Source organism: Orycteropus afer, unplaced genomic scaffold, assembly GCF_000298275.1.
Source record: "Orycteropus afer afer isolate SDZICR_OR568_19922 unplaced genomic scaffold, OryAfe1.0 scaffold00006, whole genome shotgun sequence".
Classification (NCBI taxonomy): Eukaryota; Metazoa; Chordata; class Mammalia; order Tubulidentata; family Orycteropodidae; genus Orycteropus; species Orycteropus afer.
In genome coordinates, this window is record NW_006921593.1 from 1,682,413 (window position 1) to 1,698,138 (window position 15,726).

Genomic DNA, 15,726 nt, shown 5'->3' on the forward strand with positions numbered 1-15,726 from the left:
TTACAAAAAAAAACAAACTCACTGCTGTCGAGATGATCCGACTCACAGCGACCCCCTCCTTGGGTTTCCGAGGAGGTATCACTATGGAAGTAGATTGCCCAATATTCCTTCTGAGGAGTGGCTGGTGGGTTTGAACCACCAGCCTTCTGGTTAGCAGTCAAGTGCCTTAGGCACTACGCCACCGGGGCTCCCAAACCAAATGCCTCATGGGACTGGATTTCTGAGTTTCAAGGACTAGGCCCAAAGTCTCATGGGACATCTCAGTCAATTGCCATACATAGTTCATGAAGTTAATTTCTACATCCTAGTTTGGCAAGTAGTGTCTAGGATCTTAAAAGCTTGTGACCAGCCATCTAAGATACAAGTATTGGTCTGCACTCATCCAGAGCAAAAGAGAAAGAAGGATACCCAAGACTCAAAGAAGAAACTAGCCTACAGGACAAAGGGTCTACGTGAACCACGGCCTCACCTACCCCGAGACCAGAAGAACTAGATGGTATCTGGCTACCAATACCAACTGTTCTAATCAGGGCCACAATAGATGACCCTGAAAGAATGAGAGAAAGATGTGGAATCTCAATGACCCTGAAAGAATGAGAAAAAGATGTGGAATCTCAAATTCCTAAAAAAACAAAACAAAACAAAACAACAACAACAAAAAAAACCCGACCTACTGGCCTGGCTGACACTGGAGGATGACCAGAGTGTTGCTCTCACATACACTTCAGACCCTGAACTGAGACTAACCCAAAGTCAGGTTACAGCTAAATAACAAACGTTGCTGTTGCTGCTGGTGCCAATGAGTTGTGTCATACCACAGAGCCAAACACTGCCTGGTCCTGTGCCATCCGCACAATCCTTGCTACGCTTGAGCCCGTCGTTAACAACAGACAGACTCAAGAAATAATGACTACCACCCATAAGTGCTGTGCCCCTTAAAATCTCACCCATATGAGACCAAATGGTCAATAATAACTTTAAAACCAAGATGAGAATGTAAGGAGGCTGGGAAACTAGATTAATGGAAACTGAAAAACCAGAACAGAAATAATGAGAATGTTCACGCGCTGTGAAGAGTATAACCAATGCCCCTGGACAACATGTGTACAGTTGTCGACCTTAACCTGCCATGCAAAAGACAGTAAAATTTAAAAGCATAAATACAAAGGCAGGGAAAAGAGCATGTGGTCTCAATATTCCTAGGAAGGGGGTGGGGCAGGATCACTGCTAAGATCCATTTAGGAAGGTTATTTAATGTCTGCACTACAGCCTTAGAGGTTACCCATGCCAGGCCTATGCATAGAGGCTCAGTGAGGCCAGACCAAGATCCTGGGAGGTGGGGTCCTTTGCCTCTCTAAGAGTCCAGACACGAATGTGGAGGCCTGGCCTGTTCATCACAACCTTGGCAGCCAGCACCACCCACACACTCTCTCTCTGTCTCTGTCTCTCACTCTCTCACTCACTCACAAACTCGCACTGTCTGATTTCACCCACATCATCTCACGCCACCAGGAGACCTACACTGGGCAGCGATTCTCCAGTCACCACATCTCTGCTGGCTCTTTTCTCTCTGCCCATCACAGTTCAAAGGGTCGGCAGCCAGAGCAGGTTCGAGAGGGCCTGCTGGGCACTGCCTCCCCTGTGGCTTGTCCAGCACCCCCCAGCCTTCACTGTCTCCGTAACTCTTCTGCTTCCCTCATGGGCACCTCTTCCTTCACCACCTCCTTAGCTGTGCTGTTGGCCAGAGCCCTGCCCATGGTCCCTCCCCCACCCACAGTCACACGGGGAGCCCACACACTCCCATGGCGTTCACCAGCCTCCACAGGCAAAGCCCAGACCACCCTTCTGAGCGCCACATCTAATCTCCACTGTCTCCCAGACAGCGCCACCTAGAGCTCCGGTGTCTGCAAGCACAGCCAGCGCCCTCCTGTGCACCCCTCCTGCTACAGCACCCAGGGGGCAACAGAGTGCGACAGGGACAAGCCCGCACTCTGAGGTCAAAATGCTGGCAAGTGGAACCCCAGCTCTGCCAAGTGCTAGTTACGTGGCCTCGGATATGTTATTTAAATTCAGTGAGCCTCTGCCCCCTCGAATGTAAAACAGCAGCAACAGGACCTACCTCACCGAGCTGTAAGGACAAAATAAAGTAACGTACACTGCAAAGCCCCAAGCTCTTCCTCACTGTTGTCACTCCTGTGGCGCTGCTATCCACAGCTGTCACCCCTTTCCATGCCTCCTCCTCTCCCACAGCCAATCCTCATCACCAAGTCACAATGATCTTACCTCCAAGTTTTGCCATCCTTCACTGGCTGCACACCAGTCTCCCTGCCTCCAGTCTCGCCCCTCTAATCCACCCACACCACCACCACCGTGACTCCCCAAAACACCAACACTGCTTGCTTTAGTCCCTTTATCACCCTTACACGACAGAGGTTCAATATACCGGTGTATCTTCATTTGCATGTATTTTCAATTTCCCATTAGTTTAAAAACAGCTTCCAATGGCTCCCTCAGGCCTATCAAATTTTGAAAAACAGTTCCAAGACTGGACACAAAATTAACTTATTCAAGACATAACTATAACCACACAGCAGCCAATATGGCTCTTGCATTCCCCAGAAAAATAAACCAAACTCACTGTCATTGAGTCGATTCTGACTCATAGCGACCCCTCCTTGGGTTTCCCAGGCGGCATCTCTACGGAAGTAGATTGCCCCATCTTCCTCCTGAGGAGTGGCTGGTGGATTTGAACCGCCAGTTTTCTGGTTAGCAGTCAAATGCCTTAGGTACAACACCTCCAGAGCTCTTTGAATTCCCCAGAGGGCTCCTTTAATAAATGCCTACAGCATTTCAGGACAGCAAAGTGACTACTTAACAATAACTCAGTGAGATACCCAGGCACCCACGATCACTGAGCCCAACCACAGAGAGCCTGGTCCATGGAGGGGGATAACCCGGCCCATTTACTGGGGCTGCACATCACCAGGAAGAGACTCTGTTCTCTAAGGAGCCCTTCAGGTTTCATTGGGAACTGAGGGGAACATGGCCCCCACCCTGAAATTTCCTCCCCTGCCCCTCTACCCCACATGCACCCCCCTTGCCCCAAACCAAGTCCTGTTGGGCAGTCGCTTCCTGAACCTGAGGGCGGGGGAACCTACCTGCAAGGGCCTGCTGAACCCTGCTGGGTTTTGGCATCTGCACGGGCACACTGGCAGGGATGCTCCCAGGACCGCTGGCAGGAGCGGTGGCAGGACCGCCAGGGAGGGAGGCACTGAGGGAAGAGAGAACAAAGCTTAATGTGCGGCACTGACTTAGCGGAACCCATACCTGGAGAACCAGGAACTAACTGGTGCTGCCCGGCCTCCTTCAAGTTTCACTTCCCACGGCTGTCACTTCATGAATGAGGGGTCAATCAAACAGGATCTAGAGCGAGGAGCAAGAAATCCTAATTCTACCACTCTCAGATGCAAATTAGCCCAGAGAATCTGAGCACTGAAACTGTCATTTCAATACAATGTATTAAAAAAAAGAAAAGAAGTGTCATCGTTTACAAGGAAGGCACCTACAAAAAGCTTGACACATCACACACTGGGCAGAAGTCAAATCTGAGGGTTGTTAATGGTGGCTAAGTAGCACAGGAAGCCAGGTTCGGGGACAGAGGGCAGCCAAGAAGACAGGGTGATCCTACAAGCTGTACCAGTGACAGGAAAGGACACTGCTAGGGGTGGAAATCCCACCTTTTTGCAGGTTCTCAAGAACAAAGCTTTAAGCTGTCAAAAATATCTTCCACACATGGGAGGTACAGACAACAAAGATAAAACACTTCAACACACGCAATACTGCATTATTAGTAATAACCAACAGCAACCTATGGGTTGGGTACATAAGTAGACAGGCTGAATGGTCAGGTACGTCTAGGCAAAAGGGAGTATACCCAAGACCATACGCAAGTTTGGGAGATGGTATTTTAATATACATATTTGTATGTACTATTAAGAATGTCCACAAATAGAGCTAACAAAGGGCAAAGTTATGATAACTTCTTAGCCACAGATAATCACCCTGAGGGAGCAAGTTGTTGACACCTTGGCTCAAGATCATTGTCATGGGGGACATCAAGCTCAAATGGCACAACACACTACACAAAAACATTGTTCTATATCCTACTTTAGTGTGTAACAACTGGGGTCTTAAAAGCTTGTAAGCAGCCATCTAGATTCAACATTGGGTCTCTTCTCATCCAGAGCAAATACGAGTGAAAAAACCAAAGGCGCACGGAAACAATTAGTCCAAGGGACTAGTGGACTTTGCGAACCTCAGCCTATGACCCTGAGACCAGAAGAACTAGATGGTGCCCGGCTACCACTGTCAACCACTTGGAAAGGGATCAGTGCAGAAGAGCCTGGATAGAGTGGGAGAAAAATGTGGGACAAAACTCAAAATCATAAAAAAAAAGACCAGGCTTACTGGTCTGATAGAGACTGGTGAAACCCCTTGTCAGTCTTTGGGCCTGGAATTGACCTCACTTCCATGGCTTCCAACCAAAAAACAGATAGATAGGTGTGTAAGTTGAACATTTACTCCAGGTAGCTACACTCCTTAGAACAATTAACCACGGGAGATCAGAAAGGCAGTATTTGCACAGAGAGATAGCTCAGAGAGCAGGAATACACAGGAAAGAAGACACAGGGAAAAGATAACCAAAGGGAAGAAGTGGGAAGAAGAGTTGTTTACATTACAGGGATTATAATCAACGTCATGACACAAAATGTATATGAACGGTTGTACAGAAAATGAATTTGCTTTGTAAACTTTCACCCAAATTACAATACAAATAAATTAGTATCTTCCAGAGCAATTCCAAGAGCCTCTGAAGACAGTCCTAAAATAAGAGCTCAGAATGTCTTGGGCGCACTAGCTTCGTCAAAAGGGGTTCCCAGGTATATAGTAGAGCTGACAAGGGACAAGGCTGTAGTCACTTCTTGGCTCCCAGAGGGAGCAAGTAGTTGGATCTGTGGGCTCCGAACCATAGCTGCAGGGGACATCAAGCTCAATTGGCATAACATACTACACAAAACATCCTTCCACCTCCTACTTTGGGGAGTAGCGACTGGGATCTTAAAAAAGTAAGCAGCCATCGAGATACAATGATGGGTATCTCCTCGTTCAGGGCAAAGAACAGAGAAAACCAAAGATTCATGGAAACAATTAGTCCAAGTGACTGGTACACTATGCAATCCTCAGCCTATATGACTATGAGAACAGAAGAACTAGGTGGTGCGCGGCTACCACAGTCAACCACTTGGAGGGGGACTATGTAGGAGACCCTAGATAGAATAACGCAGAACAAAACTCAAAATCATTTAAAAAGAAAAAAGGACCAGGTTTGGTGGTCAGAAAGAGCCTAGTGGAACCACTGAGACTATGGCCCCTAGCTGCCCTTCAGGTCTGGAATTGAACCCACTCCTGTGGCTTCCAGCCCAAGCAAAAGACTGGCATATGAGGTGAACATTTACATTAGGTAGATATACTCCTTGGAGAGATCAATCATGGGAGAAAAGGCTGTGCATAAACAGGGAGAGCGTGGGGGCAGGAGTATATGGGAGGGAAGGACACAGGCAAGAGGTTACTATGGGGAGGAAGTGGGAGGGGAACTGTTGCACTGTGGGAAACTGCAGTCAATGTTATGAGACAAAGTGTACGTGAGCTGCTGTATGGAGAGTGAATTTGCTCTGTAAACTTTCACCCAAATCACAATCAAAAAAAGAAAAACAAGGGCTTCAGCAGTAACTGATGGCAATTACAGTCAACTGCTGTCAAGTCAATGGGGACTCATGACGACCCGTGTGTCTGGGTAGAGCCGTGCTCCCTATAACTTTCCGTGGCTGAGGCTCCGGAAGTAGATGGCCAGAGCTTTCTTGTGACGTGCATCTAGGTGAACTGGAACCCCCAACCCTTGGGTTAGCAGCTGAGCTCGTTAACTCTTCATATAACCCAAGGACTCCCAATAGTCTGCCAATAGTCTAGTGATCAAGACCACCACCAATATGACAGACCCACACCTGGAACCCCACAAGAGGATGCAGTGAGAAGGGGTCACACGACGTTTGTGGCGTTCCTGTCAAAAATGCAACACCTTCACTTATGAGAAAACATTAGACATGCCCAGAGACAGTGGACGACGTTTTCAGAAGTGTCGAGGTTATGAACGACGATGAAAGGCTGAGGAAGCATCACAGATGAAGGACACTTGGGAGACATGAAAACTGGATGCAACGTGAAGTCCCACACAGACAGACAGAAACACTACTGGAGAAACCAGTCAACTTTTTCTTTTTAAGTCTCTGGTTAAGAGCGTTGAACCGTGTTCATTTTCTGACTCCAACTACTTAATACCTATGGTTATGAAAGATGTTGACATCAGAAGTCGGGTGAGGGACGTGGAAACTCTCTGTACTATTCCTGTAACTTTTCTGTAAGTCTAAAGTTGTTTCAAAATAAAGATTTGGTTTGGCCATTTGGCTGCTAACCAAAAAAAACGAAAGGTTCAAATCCACCAGCCTCCCCACTGGATTAAGTTGAGGCAATCTGTTTCCACAAAGATTAAAGCCTTGGAAACCTTATGGGGCAATTCTACTCTGTCCTACAGGGTCGCTATGCATCACAATCAACTTGATGGCAGAGAGTTTGTTTAAAAATAATTTAAAAATTAAAAAAATAAAGGTTTGGTTTTGTTTTTTAATGGTGTTGCCATGAGTCCCCATCAACTCAACAGCCAATGGCTGCAATTGTCATCAATTACTGCTAAAGCCATTGTTTTCACGAAGCTAGCACGCTCAAGACATGCTGAGTTCTTCTTTTAGGACTGTCTTCAGAAACTCTTGGAATTGCTCCAGGAGACACTTTACACAGCTTAAAGCTTTGTTCTTGATATTCTGTAAAAAGATGAGATCCCACTCCCAGCAATGTCCTTTCCTGTCGCTGTGGTAAACCTAGTTGGTTTCAAGATTCACTTGATGTTAAGTCATCTTTTTTTTTTTAAAATGGTAATAAAGCCATGCTATTATGGTTTAAGAGGGAGACCCACATTGGAGAACAGTTGGCGTAGATGACCAAGACCTCTGCCAACTCCTTGTCCTTCCAGTCCCTGTCCACATTAAAGACAATGTAACAAGGAAGATTACGAAACCCTTTCACACAGTCCCTGCACTGGCCCTCCCCAAGGACAGGGCCCGCCCCAGAGAACAAAGATCCCGCCACATTCCAGCAATGAAGGACGGCTCCAGCTGCAGCTCCCCTACAGCTGTCAGCCAACAACCACCACCCAGTTACAGCAAATGGCCTTGGAGCAGCCCTAGAAGGCAGCCATGGGTCACAGATCCCACTGGTAAAGAATCCAAGGAGCTAGTTGGTTCTGATCCAAAGCAAGAAACCTCACACCCACCGGGGGGGCTGAAGCTTCCAGGGCCTAGCACAGGGTTTGGAACAGAGCAGAGGTGTCAACATCTGAGCAACAAAATGAGGTTGCTTTGTCCCAATGCTTTGACTGTTCTCCCCAAACGGGATACCCTGTGTGGTCATGCTACTCAAAGAGCAGCTCTGGCCTCATCTACTCCCAACCCCCCCAGAGTGACAGACCTGGACCCAGAGCATGTTGATGATGCAACAGAAGGGCTTGGAGTGCCTGGGCTAAGGTCTTGGTTCCTACAGAAACTGTTTAACTTCAGGCAAGTGTCTCTTTCCTAAACCTGTTTCTCCTTTTTTGTAAAGGAAGGTGGATAATCTCTGGTGATCTATGAAGTTCTCAGCGTCCCCAAGTGAAGGAATCCAGAGATACCACCTCCCAGGCATCCTTTGCCTCTTCTCTTGGAGCCCAGCCCTCCTTCCTCTCCAGCCCAGGTCTTCCAAACCAACGCCACAAGGAGCCCGGAGCTGAACCCTGAGCTAGCTAGGAGGCTCTTGTCATTGGAAGCCAAAAAATCTAAGCTCGGCTGTACACCCCACAAAATGAATGGGCTACTCAGCAGGCTATATGCACTGGTCCCCACAGTGATGGGACCCTTGACTTCACCCCACAGAAAACCATCAGGAAGTAGGGTCTTCCTCCAACGGAAGAGATGCATATTTAAGAGAGGTGGCCTAGCTCCACCACCAAGTGTTGAATCAGGAAGCAGACATGCAGAAAGGCTTCCAAAGGGTATCTCACCCTAAAGCCCCAGGACCCAGTTCCTCTCCCATAAATTTCCTGCTGTAAGGAACAGTCAAAGGGATCCAGTAGTCTGAAAACGAGGACTCTCATAGCTGGACAGAACCTCAGGTCTGGTCCTGAACCATAACCCCTCCACCCTCAAATGTCTCAGAATGACAGACTATACCCCAATGTGGGGCACCTGTTGTCCCAAGTGCCCTTCTCTGGGAATTCTTCTCTAGTCACTGCCTCAGGTATACCCCTCTTCACAAACAACAAGCAAAACAAAACAGAACTCCTGAGCGTGCAGTCCCTGAGCGGTAGAAACAGTTAAGCAATCGGCTGCTAAGCAAAAGGTTGGAGGTTTGAGTCCGCCCCAGAGGCTCCTCAGAAGAAAGGCCTCGGCGATCCACTTCCAAAATCATCAGCCAATGAAGGGAGCCCTACGGCTGCCATGAGTCAGCATCGACCACACGACGGGTTTGTTTCTGCTGGTGCTGTTGTTCCTGGGCCTACCTACTAAGGGCCCAGCCAGTTTTCCCCTCGGAGACCACCTCAAGGAGCTTCCCGAGGGAGCTAGGACACGGGACAGGAGGACTTCTGGCCTTCAAGCTTTACGGCTCCAAGCGAGGGGCAATGCCCGGAGGCTGGAGAGGAAGAAAATCCAAAGCTGCTCTCCAGCGCCCCAAGATTGCCAATCTGACTGGCAAGCCAACACCAACCGAGGAATCTCTGACCACAGGATGCAGGACAATGAGCACCAGAGGTGGAGTTTAGGGACCCAGCTTCTGGTGCCAGCTTCCCCCTAAAGTGGTGGGGCCTGGGCCTATCAAGTCCCCTTTCTGGGCTTGACTTTCTCCAGCTGTAAGAGGAGGACAACACTACAAGGCTCCCAGGGGAGCTGTGAGACGCAATCTAAAACCCAAGAGAAATGTCTATTGTTGTCCAGGACCCAAAGGACCAGAGGGAGCTAAAGCAAAGCTCTCAGGGCCTCCCCAAATCCTGAAAACCACAACAGTTATCAGGGCAAAAGGAAAGTCAGAAACTGGCAAGTCCTGCTGGCTAATCTTGACAGAGGGAAATCGAAGCATGGAAAGAGTATAGAGCTAACCCAAGGGCCTACAGCGAGTCAGGAGCAAGCCCTTGCCTGGAACCAAGACTGCCCACAGCAGCTGGGTGCGGTGGGGGCTGGCCCACAGCAGGAGGGCATGGGGAGCTCACAGAGGCAGAAAGAAGAGCTGCAGAAAGCCAAACAGGGAAGCCATCTTCTCAGGCCACCCAGTGCAGGGGTAAAGGGCCCACAGGCTTGGCTTAACCACATCACTGAGCTGTCTATGCTGCTGGTCATAATTACTACCCCAAGTCACTGAAAACACTAAGCGAGGAGTCACACCCTCTATTTAAAGAGGGCAAGGCTATGCATGGCACATTTTGCAAAGTTTCTCATCAAACATGATTAAACACAAGTTTTGGTGCTTAAAGGGACAAACTTCACTTAGCAGGAAATTTACTTCAACCCAGACAGCTCAGTCACCAGCAACGTACCTCCCAGGGGCACATGGAAATCTGCCAGCCAACGTTCCCAGATTGTGCAAGAGGCAATTGAAAAATCACATGGGTTCCACAAAGTTCCACTCTACCCACACAAATGGTATCTCCCACAGCTACCAGTCAAGACAGGCTTCCCCAATCATGGCTCTGTCTTCAGACCTGCCACCACATACACCTGGTAACTTTCACCTCATCCTACTGACATTCTCTTCACCACAGCCCTTTGGGAGAACAGGAGCCAAGTTTCTTCAGTTCTTAGCAGGTCCCTTCTGGCTCCACAACTCCCATCAGGGAAGGGTTAAGTGAGGAGGCCCATACTATAAATTAGGTGTGTGTAACCCACTTTCCAAAACACGAATAGGCCTGTGCTAGTGAACGATTCCATGCCCAATCCTGAAGAGCTGGAGGAAGTAAAGATGTTTGCCTACCCCAGGAGGCAGGTCCCTTGGAGGCTGTTTCAACCAACAGAGCCCGCTGGCCCAGTTCCCTACTGGTTTACGGGGCTGGGCAAGCTGCAACATGCCCGTCACAGCACAGAAGGTGAAGGTAAGGCTGTCTGGCCCAGACCTTCCTTCCTGGAACTTGCCTGGCCTGCACCAGGAGGGCTGCATCAGCAGTCTGGAATGACCCTCAGGCCAGGGGAGGGGAGAGCCCAAAGAAAAACAGGGTGGGGGAGGTCTTCACAGGAAACCAGCCAGGGAACCGCTAAACACCTGGCTCAATTCTAGAATCTAGAACTCTCTAGGACTATTTAGAAATGTGCCTCAAGATCATTTGTGAGAACTCAAGCAGCCCCAGGAGACTTGGTGCAGCAGATGTAGTAGGAGGCCCAGCACTGCTGATGATCCCTGTGGGCAGACAGCTCTAGCACTTTGCTCTAAGTGACTGCCCCACGTTCTGACGGTGAGAGACGTGGGGAGAACCTCACTGAGCCCAGGAAGGGGCTGGGGTATGGCAGCGTCCTGCTTATGTTTACGGAAAAGTCCACAGACAGGCCCAAACGAAATCTCCCCATACTCCCAATTCCCAGGAAGATCTCAGATCCACAAGCCCGACTCCCAGGAGCAGCTTCCCAGGAAACCTTGGCCAATTCAAGCTTCTTACCCCCATGTCCACAGGACTCCTCACTCCTCTGTCAAGACACCTCCAGCCTCCCTCATCCCCTACCTTTGAGGAACCTTCAAGAACCCCCAATGTGTTCCTTTGGGGCCCAGGGTTTAGGCCAGTTTGGACACTTGCTAGTTGAGGTGCCAGCTTCATGGGCCTCAACAGGCTCGTCTGTAAGCTGAGGATACCACCGTCCTTAAGGCCATCAGCAGGCTGACTGGGATCACTCAATAACTGCACAAAGGGCCTGGCACATAACGTGTGCTCGACAAATGGGAGTTGCTGTCACCGTATCTTGCTGCAACGGGCAGGGTCCTCTGAAACCCAGCTTGAAAAAACGCTGGATGCCAAGAAGTTGCCATGGTGGTCTCAGCCACTGTCAAGCTTCAGCCCTTAGCAGAGTAAAGCAGGCAGGGACGGGGTTGCATGCACCAGTCTAAACCAACAAGGTGCTCGCCCACCTGGGAGCCAGGACAGCCCCAGGACCACAGGAACAGCCATGGCCACCACATCATTCTCTCAGAAAGCAGCCCCCATGCTGACTAACACTTTGAATTCTCACAACAGTCTCCACGCCTAACACTCCCAATGATTAAAATGAAGCCTCTAGTGTCAGCTGCCTGTCACAGACCCACCCAGGACCATCTATCTACTCACTGACCAAATCCACTGGGTTTTCTCACTTTAAAATGCCACTGGGGCTGGACTGGGCTGATGGTTATTTCATCATTTTTCTCCAAGTTCAGAGGGCTCGTGAACACAGACACACTTGGCGCTGTTACCTGCTGCCACACATTAACGCACCACCACCTCATCTGGCCATCATGTCTACACACTGGGATGGCGGCCCTCACTGTCCACAAGGCTTCTGGTCCTCACTGGACTGCGGGGGGCTTGGGGTAAGAACTGTACCTCCCAGCTCTGCACCTGTAGTGCCTGGCACACAGTACCAAAATGTTATCAGGTACTCAAGCACAGTCACGTGGCACGCCAGCACAGGAAAGAGGCCTTAAACACACTCTATAGACAGCCCCACTCTCATGAGTGAATGAGGGGACGAATAATTTCAACCCCAGTGTGGTAACTACCGAACCCAAGCAGCCAGAGGTCAGGGAGGCTCCGCATGACACGAGACTGTGGGCAGCTGCAGCACACTCACGAGATGACCAAGAGAGCAGAGGAGCAGGTGCCAAATCCACAGGTACTGGGGTGAATACTCCTAGCAAGGTACTGGGTGAATATTCCTAGCTACGTGAAAGCAGAAACTCAAGCCTGCTGACAAGGCACACACGGGGGACAAGATGACCAGCCATGACAGATACCTGGCTCCACTGGAGGTGGACGATCCCGGGGACAGGTGCTGCAGTGCCAGGTGAGAGAGGCTGGAGCGGTAGAGGGGTTGGTTCCCCAGGGTAGGAGGCGTCCCACTCCAGGGGTTGGTAGCATTCAGCCTGGGTGCAGACCGAGCCCCAGAAAGTGAGGGCTTGCTGTACGGGGCAAAGGTCTGGTGGGCCCCAAAGACAACAGTGGTCCTGTGGGGTGCCTGAGGGACAGGGTATGCGGGGAGGTTGGTCATGGAATGGCGGTAGCGGCCTGACACGGGGCCAGTTCCGCTGCCACCGAGGCACTGGTGGCAAGAGCAGGCAACCCCCATGTGGCCCAGGGGAGCAATGACAGTGGTCACTGGGTACGAGGGTCCTGTCTGGCGCCGCACGCTACGGCAGAAGCTAGAAGTCTTGTTGGTCTGCGTGTGGGTGGCATAGTTGACAGTATAGTTGTACCCCAGGGGGGCCAAATCCACGAGCTGGTTGCCCTTGGCCACCTGCTGCTCCAGATAGTCACAGATGCTGGCCTCATAGGCTGTCCAGGAGCCATCGTCACTCAGCCACTCCCAGACGATGCCCCGGCCTGCAGCTGAGTGCTGGGGGAACAGGTGCCTCCGTACAGCCCTCATGGTGCCTGTTTAAAAGGAACGTACAGGTGAACATTAACCCAAGCCCCCGAGAGCAAAGGGCCCTCAAACACTCTCTTCTAGAGCCAAAATAAACAAGCATGAACCCTGTGCACACACTTCCCTGCTGTTACTAGATCCAGAGGCTGGCATTCACTACTTTTTCCAAATTTTGGGGTGAAGGATGGACCACTCCCTAAAAGTCAAGAACCATGCCCCAAGGGAGTCAAGTGGCAGAGGGGTATCTGCACTCTTGAGCAGAAGAGGAGTAGGCTAGAAGCTTAAGTCAAAGAACAGTTGTGGCTCAGACTTGTAAGGCTTCTAAAAATCTGATGAAACTTACACATCCTCATTTTAGAAAACTGAAAACAAAACGGTAGACAGAAAATCCAATCGCCCATCGCCCAATCACCCATCATCCAATCAATCAATCCACCCACCATCCAATCACCAAGAAAATAAAAGCACTCAATTTATATTACAATGTATCTCCTCCCATCTCAGCCTCCAGACACGTACATTTAGGCAGCTGAAACCACCATAACGAAAACGTTTCTACTACTTTCACTTATTATGTCATAAGCTTTTATCTGTGTCTTAAAACCTTGTAAAATTCATTAGTTGTTACTTAAACCCAAACTGTCGAGTCCATTCCAACTCCTGGCGACCTTATCTAATGTGGTAAGTCCTTACAGAAGTAGACTGCTACATCCTTCTCCTGTAGATCAACTAATAGGTTCGAACTGCCGACCTTTTGGTTAGCAACCAAGTGCTTAATCACTGTGCCACCAGGCTCTTTAGTTGTTGCCTAATTCTCTCTTATATGGCTAGATCATCCCCCCTTTGATAGGAACACTGGTGGTGTAGTGGTTTTAAGCATTTGGCTGCTAACCAAAAAGTTAGTGGTTCAAACCTACCATCGGCTCCATGGAGGAAAGCTGGGACAGTCTGCTTCCATAAAGATTTCCACTTACGGTCTTGGAAAGCTAATGGGGGCCACTTATGCGTCAGAATCAACTCAATGGCAATGTGTTTGGTTTGGTTTGGACTTCTCAAGTTGCAACTGCTGGGCAACTCCCCACGGTGGGCTGTATTCTTCGGAGCAAACATGCGGGGCAGGAAGAAAGCAGCCAGCCGGGCCCCTCCTCTAGCACTTGCTGAAGATGGATTTCTGCAGTTACCTTCCAGCTTGGTCTCCTCATTTCAGCCCTGGCCTCCTCCCCACCCCCCTTTTTTTTCCACAGGAGCCAGAGGGATACTCTGAAACCCTGAGTCAGATGATGTCACACCTCTGCCCAAAATCTGTCCATGGCTCCCCCTTTCAGAATAAAAGTCCCTTCTCGGGACTGAAAAGTCATGCAGGACCTACCCACACTCATTCTCCCTCCAGGCCTGTCTTCAGTCCCTTCTCAGCACCCCTCCACTCAACTAGCCTCTCCCAATTTTATACCCCCTCGCTCACGCCACTGCTCTTTCCCCTCAGCATCTACTGTTATCCAACACAGTGTACAAGGTCCATGTTCTGAATCCTCTCTGGGGCTTTCTCAGCTGACTGCCAACACTATGAGGCCAGGACTTGGATCTGCATCCGACTAATTAGGAGCTGTGCTTTTCAGAGACTCTAGGATGCTGGTGACAGGGATCAGAAAGGGTTTCTCAACCCTGGCACCAGGGACATCTTGGGCCGCCCCCTTCTTTGTTGTGAGGGGCCGTCCTGCACCGTGTAGCATGTTTAGCAGCACCTTTGCCTCTCCCCACTAGATGCCAGTAGCACCCCACCCACCAAGTCAGGACCATCATCAAAAATGGCTCCAAACATTGTCAGATGTACCCTGGGTAGGAGGGAGGGAGTGAAATCACCCCGGGGGTGACAGCACTGCTGAAAACGCAGGACAGGGCACAGCTCTGGGAGGACATTGGTGGCCCTGCTCTCAGTAACTCAATAAACACATTATAGATTTTTAAAAAAGAAAAAAAAAAAAGGCACGCCATGACTGCACTGAGCAGTGAAGTCCTCCACCCAGGTCATGCAGCTACTGGGCTGGGGAGCCAAGTTCACCAGCAGCCCTCAGGAGTGCCACAGAGCAGCAACTCCACGACAGACTGCGGCGTGCTCCCACCGAGAGGTACGTCCCCCCTGTGTGTTTCCTCCCCAGTATCCACCTTCCCACCCTGCGCTGCTCAGCAGGGGGGAGCTAGGATTTACTTCCATCATCCTGCACCCCCAGCACCTAGCACAGCACCCTGCCCAAAGCATGCGCTCAGATACACACTAAAGGAAGGGTCTTACCAGTGTCCTGGCGGAACTGGGTCCAGCTGGGGAGGTCAATGATGTAAGGGGCCAGCAAGGGATCAGCCTGGCCTAAGGGGATGCTGTGGGCCAAGCTCCCCAACCCGAAGCGCTGGCCCTTCTGCTGGACAAACTGCTGCTCAATGTAGTTGCAGACGGTGGCACTATAGGGGTGCCAGGTGCCCAGCTCGTCCTGCCACTCCCATACGGCCACTGCCACAGGGCTGGTGTACACCTGAGCCAGGGAAGGGCCTGGGGCCATCGCCATCTTTCCGCAGGACCCTCTGCTTTCCCGCAGCTTCAGGCCACTAAGGGCTGGAGTCTCAGGTTCATCGTCCAGCGTCCCCCACGTACCTGTAAACAGCACAGACACGAGGGGCATCATCGTCCTGCCAGAGCCAGTGCTGGGCTCCATCAGCACTAATCTTGCAACCTTTGCCACTGCTCATCCTGCCACCAACCATCTCCACTCTTCCTTTTGGCTCCAAACGCATGGACACAGCACTCCTTCACTGCCCCGCCCCACCAGGGTAGGTCTCAAAGGAGAGGGCACGGTCCTCCAGACTGCCAAGTCTGCCCCAGGCTTCAGCCACCAGCTGCAGGTTTGCAGATCCCCAAGACACCCTGACTTCTGACATG

At 50.4% G+C, this 15,726-nt stretch overlaps 1 protein-coding gene across 1 annotated transcript in view; it reads right to left on the reverse strand.

Annotated features, from left to right (window-relative positions):
• DTX2 (deltex E3 ubiquitin ligase 2) overlaps positions 1 to 15,355 on the reverse strand; it is a 36,738-nt gene extending 21,383 nt beyond the window's left edge. The window contains exons 1-3 of the mRNA XM_007942360.2: positions 15,088 to 15,355; positions 12,169 to 12,805; positions 3,159 to 3,271 (exon numbers count right to left, since the gene is read on the reverse strand). Of these exons, the coding sequence (XP_007940551.1) occupies positions 3,159 to 3,271; positions 12,169 to 12,805; positions 15,088 to 15,355 (1,018 nt within the window). The remainder of the gene's footprint in view (positions 1 to 3,158; positions 3,272 to 12,168; positions 12,806 to 15,087) is intronic.
• Positions 15,356 to 15,726: the final 371 nt, after the last annotated feature.